The following is an 8,597-nucleotide window of genomic DNA, read 5'->3' as shown; positions in this document are numbered from 1 at the left end:
TCCATTACTTCATCTGTGAAGCATAGTGGGTGTGCGGCGCCTCTGTATTGGGCTATATCACGACGCAGCTCGAAGGAGCTTTGTTTGTTGAGTTTGGCCCGGCCGGATTCATTGCGTCCGGAGTGACGATCACCGTCACGTGCCGTGGGGCGCCTGCGCGATCCGTAGATCGATCTCGTTTGCCTTGCCTTGTCCTCCAGGATGTCACGCAGGTCGGGCGCATTTTCCCGTGCCTTAGTATGCTTGACGCGGTGCCGGGGCATGGCTTGAGTGGAGGGCCAAGAGGCCTCTCTGTCGCGGCCACGAGGTGGCCGGTCGGCCATGTCATGCGCTGGTGATGTAGGTGTTTTCTCCTCTAGTCGGGGTAGCAGCCTACGCTTTGGGTAACTCTTGGAGGGGCGTTCGAGTTCATACTCTTCGGCCGCAAGGACTTTAGTCCATCTGTCAGCTAGCAAATCTTGATCAGCTCTAAGCTATTGCCGCTTTTTCTTGAGGCTGCTTGCCGTGGCCATGAGCCTGCGTTTAAAACGCTCTTGTTCGGCAAGATCCTTTGGCACGACGAACTCGTCGTCGTCGAGGCTTGCCTCGTCTTCGGAGGGAGGCGTATAATTATCGTCCTCAACCTCTTGGTCCGCCGCCCTCTCATGAGGGCTGGCTTCTCTGTCCTGCTGTGCCGAATTTTGCTGGAGGGGGTATTCTTCGGCGCTATTCAGAGTAGTATTATCTCCCATGCCGGAATCACCGTTTTTTCTTTGGCGGGATTTAGAGCGGCACCGTTGACGCCGGCGCTTGGGCTGTTTCTTAGAGGTATCGTCCACCGCTGTTCCATCGCCATCTCCATCCTTTGGAGTGTCCACCATATATATGTCATATGACGAGGTGGCCTTCCAACGCCCTACAGGTGCTGGTTCTTGTTCGTCTCCTGCATCGTCGTCCATGCCGTCGATGTCTTCGAAGTCGAAGTCAAGCATGTCGGTTAAGTCGTCGACAGTGGCTACGAAGTGGGTGGTGGGTGGGTTTTGAATTTCTTCATCGTCCATATCCCAACCTTGCTGACCGTAGTCCGGCCAGGGCCTCCTGATAAAGAGAGAGACTTTAGAGAATTCAGGATGTCGCCGAAGGGCGAGTGCTGAAAGATGTCCGCGGCGGTGAACTCCATTATTGGCGCCCAATCGGATTCGATCGGCGGGGGCGCGGGGGGCTCGGAGTTCGGAGAGGAATCCGGCTCCTCGGAGTCACGGGCCATGCGGAGTGCGGGGATGGAGTTCGGCTCGATCGCCTCTGAGATCGCAGCCCCTGAGGCAGCGTCCAACCACTGATCCTCGATTGGCGCAGTGGGCTCCAAATCAATGGTCGGAACCGATGCGTGTGCGGCCTCCAAGGCGCTGTTCGGCGGCAGAGCTATATCATGCCCATCGAGACAGTGCGGCATGCTTGGCTGTGGCTCGAATCCGTCGAAGATCAAGTCCCCGCGGATGTCAGCTGTGTAGTTTAGGCTTCCAAACCTGACTTGATGGCCAGGGGCGTAACTTTCGATCTGCTCAAGGTGACCAAGCGAGTTGGCCCGTAGTGCGAAGCCGCCGAAGACGAAGATCTGTCCGGGGAGAAAAGTCTCACCCTGGACTGCATCGTGGTTGATGACCGAAGAAGCCATCGGGCCTGAAAGCGACGACACAGAGGAACTCTCAATGAAAGCACCAATGTGGGTGTCAAAACCGGCGGATCTCGGGTAGGGGTCCCGAACTGTGCGTCTAGGCCGGATGGTAACAGGAGTCAAGGGACACAATGTTTTACCCAGGTTCGGGCCCTCTTGATGGAGGTAAAACCCTACGTCCTGCTTGATTAAATATTGATGATATGGGTAGTACAAGAGTAGATCTACCACGAGATCAAGGAGGCTAAACCCTAAAAGCTAGCCTATGGTATGATTGTTGTATGATGAAGTTGTCCTACGGACTAAAACCCTTCGGTTTATATAGACACTGAAGAGGGTTAGGGTTACACAAAGTCGGTTACAATGGTAGGAGATCTTGAATATCCGCATCGCCAAGCTTGCCTTCCACGCCAAGGAAAGTCCCATCCGGACACGGGACAGAGTCTTCAATCTTGTATCTTCATAGTCCTGAAGTTCGGCTGAAGGTATAGTCCGGCTACCCGAACACCCCCTAATCCAGGACTCCCTCAGTCCTCAAGTGTAATAAGTCTTCAGATCACACAGACAGGTAGACTTCAGTGATGCCTAACACTCTTTGGCTCTGAGTGTTTAGGGCTTTGTCCTCACAAGGATTTCTCTCTCAAAGGCTTCGAGGTGGGTTGCTCTCAAATGACAAAAGCCATGCACTAACTCTGAGCAGCCAACCAATTTATGGTGTAGGGGGTGGGCTATTTATAGCCACTAGGCAACCCGACTTGATATGTCTGAAATGACCCTGGGTCATTAAGGAACTGACACGTGTTCCAACGGTCAGATTTCAAACACACACGACAACTTTAGTTGAGCTACAAGCAAAGCTGACTTATCCAGCTCTGGATAAGATTTGCTCTCATTATCTTCGCTCGAAGACATAGGATTTTGGTTAAGCATCACTTCAGTCATTCTGACTGGTTTACTTGGACCCCACTTAACAGTACGGTGGTTCCTATGACTCAACAAAGAAGAAAACTAAACAACTAAGTCTTCGTGCTCCATAGTCTTCACACAATGTCTTCTCTTGTCTTAGACCTTCACATACCACCTTTGTCTTCAATGTCTTCATACATTTTAAGGGGTCATCTCCGGTAGGTAAACTGAATCAGTGAGGGACTACTACCTGTGTTATCCTGCAATTCTCACAAACACATTAGTCCCTCAACTAGGTTTGTTGTCAATACTCCAAAACCAATTAGGGGTGGCACTAGATGCACTTACATAACAAAAACATTATATCAGCATGATGAACAAGAACAACATCTTTGACGTAGGATAATTATCTGTTGAAAGAGCTAAGGAATGCATAATTTACAGTTTGCCCGAAAGTTTTGATCACCTGTTGCTCCTTGATCTGACCCAAGCAATACGTTTGATAATGAAGGTTTAAACGTGAGTTTTCCCTCATCTGGGTGATCTGGGTGTTTGGTTGGTGACCATTTTTTTCAGCGGATACATGCTACTAGAAGGGAGTAGTAAGCGTCCAACACCCCCGATCGAGGCCCAAGCACACGTCGGCTTTAGGTTCGAACAGACGACTTTGAGCAGATTTGCAAGTCTCAGTTCAAACGCTGGTATATCCCGTGAACTTTACTCTTAACAATTTATCTGCAACCATAATGGCACGGTGATATCTTGTTATATCCCGTAAACTTGAGGAGTCCTTCGCTCCAACACCTGATTTTGCCGCTGCCGCCAAAACAAAACGAAGAGTCCCTGGTGATGCGATCGGCCAGCGCTGTTCAAACGCCCTATCTCGTCCCCATTCCCTCCTATAAAATGGCCGCCATGCACCCCGTTGGTTCTTCGCCAGACCGCAAAACCCAGTAGCCGATCGTAAGCCTCCGCGCAGCGCATGCACGAGATGGCGCCGTCCAAGCCCGCCGCCGCCTTGCTCCTCGCCTTGGCCGTCCTGCTCGCGGCCGCGCAGCCGTCGTCCGCCATCAGAGTCAAGCCCGCGTGCTCCCCGGTTGTTATTCCATCGCCACCTCCCCCCGCAGCTTCCCCACCGCCGCCGCCGACCCCGGTGATCAGCAACCCGCCCCCATCCGTCCCTGCTTCCCCGCCGCCACCGACCCCAGTGATCAGCAACCCACCGCCATCCGTCCCTGCTTCCCCACCGCCACCGACCCCAGTGATCAGCAACCCACCGCCATCCGTCCCTGCTTCCCCGCCGCCAGCGAGCCCAGTGATCAGCAACCCAACTCCATCCGTCCCTGCTTCCCCACCGCCGGCCACGGTCTCACCAGCTACCCCGCCGTCGCAGCCCACGGAGTGCCTGACGCCGTTGATGGGGCTGACGCCATGCATGGGCTACCTCACCAACACCGGCGTGGCGACGCCCCCGGCGGCGTGCTGCGGCGCCTTCAAGTCCCTGGTGGACAACGCCCCCATCTGCCTCTGCCACGGCCTGAACGGTGACATCAACAAGATCATGCCCGCGCCCATGGACTTCATGCGCATGATGTCGCTCCCCGGAAACTGCGCCGTCCCGCTGCCAATGCAGACGATTGCCCAGTGCGCCAGTAAGTCATCGTAGCCGGCCGATCGTCAGTATTTTTGGCACTGTTATTAGCATGATTGGAGGAGGATATTGACTTTTTGTCTATGTTATGACAGCGGCATCTGTGCCACCACTGGACCCTCCTACCGCCCCAGCAGCCCCATCCCCAAGTAACTACTGTTCCCTTTGGAAGTTCTGCCTTCACTAAATAATTTGGCCATGCTTGCTAGTGTTTAATTTGTCGTATGATCTAGTCTGATACGTGTTTTCCCCCCTTTGCAGAGCCATCACTGTAGAAGCCAGAGTTCCGAGTAGTTCGAGGAAGCAGTAGAAGCAAGAGGATCCATCGATATGAAGTCCGGTCGAGATGATGAATTAGCTGTCAAAAATCACAAAATCTAGTAGTTTGAGTATAGTGAGGGATAGGATATATTTACATGTTAGGTTAGTGTCTTATACTACAAGTGTGCTGGCGATTTAGATCTACAAAGTACCTACAAAGTACCAACGCGTGCACATTCTTGATTCTGTCGGCCGGGGGTTTGCTGCTGCGGCGGAGTTTCCAGGTGCAGCTGCCGTATGGTGAATTCTATGAAATGCTACAAGAGCAATGAAATTTGCAATGATTTGAGTTTGAAAATGATTCGCACCCAAGATAAAATGATCTGTTAGGATTTCTCCGAAAATCCGTTGCAATGCTCCGTATGCGTTTCACTTGCCGATATTAAGAGCATGTGTTACGCTAGACGTCTACGAATACGCATTCCCCTCCCTCAACGTTAGTGATTAATTAATTAAGACACCGATAGCCCGAAAAATCAGCACCCGTTGCACTAAACGATTTATTTTTTTGCAGAGAAAGGGCCAAGCACCCGCCGCCTTATCCTGCGCTGATGTCGTGCCTGACTCCATAATCCAATGGATGATATAACTGACGAACACTCAGAAAGTCTATCCTACCGTCAGCTGTTAGCGCCACGCGTTAGGCATGCCTTAATAAGGTGGCATTTTCTTATCAAAGACATGCACTTCATTAGATTCTACTTAATGTGGATTTGTCTTTTGAGTGATCAAGGGAGAGTTTGCGTGGCATGAATGTGGGTAAAGAAATTTGTTCACAGGCTGATAAAACTATATCTACGAGTCAGACAAAATCCGAGAAAAAAATGACTAAGCTTTTTTATGCGGAAATTACCAAGCTAATAAATAAAAGTAACTAAATGAACCCCTGCAGAAAATAATAAACAAATTGATGAAAACGGCGAAAGGAAACACACATGAACTCATCCATCCCCGAATGACCACACGAAAACCGTACGCTTCCTCTCGGGTCGGTCGAATCTCAGCCCTCCATCCACCAGCCGAACGATCCGGGCCGTCGAAAGCCAGTCTCCACCCCGCCGCAGCCGCCAGACTTTTTCTCCCCTCCGCCCTCCCCGTCCCTTTCCTCTTCATCCCTGATCCCTTCCTTCCGCACGCCGCTCCCAAGCTCCTGCCCTACCCGACCTCCAATCCCACCCAATGCGGCTCTAAAAATATCTCACTCGCTCCGCCACCGCCGACCCCCAGACCTACCGCCGCGCCGTAGCCCGGCGTCGCCGCCTCCGCCTCTAGCGCTCCCCGCCGCCGCGGCTGCCGTCGCCGTCCCCGTTCTACCCCGTCGCGTCCCTGCTGCCCACACCCCGTCCGCGGCCTCGGCCAGTGGTTTTCGAGGTATGAGCTTCTAGTCATCCGGTGATCGATTCATCAGGATTAACTTCGAGAAATTTCGGGTGCGCGCGCGGCGCATCATCTAGATCCGCCGCGGTGCCGGAGCGATTGGCTGTAGCTCGTAGCTGCCGAGGGCGGATTAACCTCTATCTGATCTGTTATAGCAGTTTGTAAGCAAGCAGCGATTGAATGGAATGCTCTTCGTGTGACTGAGTTGCTAAATCCGAGCAGGAAAGAAGGCGGGGGCGCATGGGGAGGTAGGCGTCGGTCGCTGCTGGAGTGAATTTTGGCTGCCGGAAATGGTGCTGGTGGTGAAGCAGCACCGCTGCACGCACTCGGCGTCCTGCTCCTGCACCAAGGGCCACCTCAGCGAGGACGCTCTGTTCCTCGTCTTCCGCCACATGAACTGGAACCCCAGGCTGATCGCCAACCTCTCCTGCGTCTGCAAGTGGTTCGACGAGGTCGCCAAGCAAGTGCTGTGGAAGGAGTTCTGCCATGCCAGGGCGCCCAAGATGATGCTGGATCTGCATTCCGACGGCAGCCACATTGTCGACGGCAACTGGAAGGCGCTCGGGAAGCTGCTGATCTACTGCAACGGCTGCACAAAGGGGGGCTTGTTCGGAAACATCCATGTCCCCGGACACTTTGTGTTCAGGACGCGCTTCTCAAGGACCGCAGGCAAGAGCTTCCTGCCTCTGCAGTGTAGGATGGATGTCTTGTATGTGTCCGATCCGTGCGAACATCTTGACCAGGGGGAAGAAGGTGACCTGGGTTTTTTCCGTGGCATCTTCAAGTCGTTTGCCACTTCAAGGGTCAAGAAGATCCTGATTGAGAAGCAGGCTAGGTTCCATCCAACGGAGGTTTGCCCCTATTGCAAGGCTAAGCTATGGAACATGCTGCATGCTGATATGATGCCGGCGAGTGCTTCCGCCAGGCTGGGTGCTTACGATGATTCCGTGGAGTACTTTGTATGCCTGAATGGACATGTTATTGGATTGGGTACCCTGTTACCTCTCTCGGATTCTGAGGAGGCACCGGAGGAGTAATCATCAGGAACAGTGATCAGGTGATGATATGCTATGTTTTCTTGGTTCCTGTCATTAGTTTAACTTTCAAAGCGCAGCTTAGCCTTATCTTCAAAGGTTCATTTTTTATTGCTTACTTGTGAAGATAATCAGATAGATTTCTTTACGATATCTGTTGGTATACAGACTGATAGCTTTTAATTTATGAAGATGCAAACTGAAACTCAAGCTGCATATCCATTGTTTGGTCATGCCGGCAGATTAACTCTTCAATTTCTTTAAGAAGACCAATTTCTATGGGCTGACTATTTGAATGAACAGAGTCATAGAATTAACAGTGTTCAATTTGTATTGTGTACATCAAGGTGCTACATGGCTAGTTCAGTTTTATTTTAATCTTGCATACGTGTGGTTTACCAAGCACATGATATTTACATCCTGAAACCCCAAAGGAATCAGCGAGCAGTTGCTGGAACATTGTGTAAAAATGCTTCTTTTAGATTCTGTACAAAATTTCATGCCCGGAAAGTTTCAGAGAAATTAATATTTAAAATTGGTCTCATACATTTACATCATTGTTTTTGATACACTGTTCAAACAACGATCAGTGGCTATGTTTATATCAGTAAGAAAGCTCACTAGGCTGGCTCTACCCCTCATCTACTAATCTTAGTGCATGGTACTTCTTTAAATGAAGCCGGGATCATGGCTGTAACTAAATTTGGGAATCACAGAATTTCATTTGCCCATGTTTCTGTTAAATCCACAAGCATACTAACCGTTTATTCTTAGACCAGCCATGTTTTCCAGCTGCCTGTCCCTCTTGTTTCTCTCTGTAAATTTTTGGGGAGAAAACGTCACTGCTTATGTATCTATAAATGTGTGATGTATCAACCTCATAGTTTTCTATACCTATATTTTAGCTAATAAAACAAATTTTGGCGATAAAACTGCCAGTTAGAATAAGACAGCATAAATGTAAGCTTACTTATGTGATGATAGTGCAACGTATCAATAACCAGTACATTTATCTTTTGATGATGAACAGAATTGCAAGAGTCTGTTCAACCAGAGCAGGCCGTTCAACCAAGACCATAATTGGCTCCCATTTTGGACTGAAAATATGTTTCTTTTGAAGCAAAGAAATATGTTCTGAATATAGCCGTTGTTGGTGACAGGTTTGCAAGATGGAGTCCTGGGGAGAAGGCATGGGCGCGGCAAAGCTGCAAGGCGACAAAAACGTGCAGCTAGCTTTGCATCTAACCGCAGTGTTGTCCGTACTGGTGCATCAGATGAAAATGCTGTTTCTCTGTGGTTCTTCTCTGTTTGTTGATCGATTCTCTGTTGTTCTCGTCATTGTAATGACCATGCCGACCTTTCACTTTGTCCTTCATGTGCAGAGCATATGTAGCAAGGTGTGATGAGACCGAGTTGTAAAATTGGTGCCCATATTGGACCTCATATATTCATGTGCTGTTCCTAACCGTATTGTTTTGTTTCTACCGACCTGATTCGTGTCCTGCTGCTATAGAAATTTGGGGACGGAGGAGTCGACCTATATGCTCCTTCGATATGGACAAAACTTGTCTGATGAACAGGTGTATGGGTTGATGCTATTTCCAACTGCATAACTGATGTGATGTTGTTGAGATTTGTTTTAACACTCTAAACT

General features: G+C 50.2%; 1 protein-coding gene across 3 annotated transcripts; it reads left to right on the top strand.

The window, feature by feature from the left end:
* Positions 1-3,486: 3,486 nt before the first annotated feature.
* Positions 3,487-8,427, top strand: LOC123188059 (EID1-like F-box protein 2). 3 transcript variants are annotated; one of them, XM_044600088.1, is made up of 4 exons: positions 3,487-4,212; positions 4,307-4,360; positions 6,132-6,966; positions 8,104-8,427. In XM_044600088.1, the coding sequence occupies exons 1-3, from the start codon at positions 3,543-3,545 to the stop codon at positions 6,944-6,946; spliced, it is 1,539 nt and encodes a 512-aa protein (XP_044456023.1). In that variant the 5' UTR covers positions 3,487-3,542; the 3' UTR covers positions 6,947-6,966; positions 8,104-8,427. The 3 variants fall into 3 exon arrangements, with proteins under 3 accessions (XP_044456023.1, XP_044456021.1, XP_044456022.1); XM_044600086.1 differs by lacking the exons at positions 3,487-4,212; positions 4,307-4,360 and adding an exon at positions 5,625-5,903; XM_044600087.1 differs by lacking the exons at positions 3,487-4,212; positions 4,307-4,360 and adding an exon at positions 5,625-5,903 and having other exon boundaries at positions 7,974-8,427.
* Positions 8,428-8,597: the final 170 nt, after the last annotated feature.

Source organism: Triticum aestivum, chromosome 2A (assembly GCF_018294505.1).
Source record: "Triticum aestivum cultivar Chinese Spring chromosome 2A, IWGSC CS RefSeq v2.1, whole genome shotgun sequence".
NCBI lineage: Eukaryota > Viridiplantae > Streptophyta > Magnoliopsida > Poales > Poaceae > Triticum > Triticum aestivum.
Note: the sequence above shows the minus strand (reverse complement) of the source record. Positions and strands in the feature narration are given on the sequence as shown.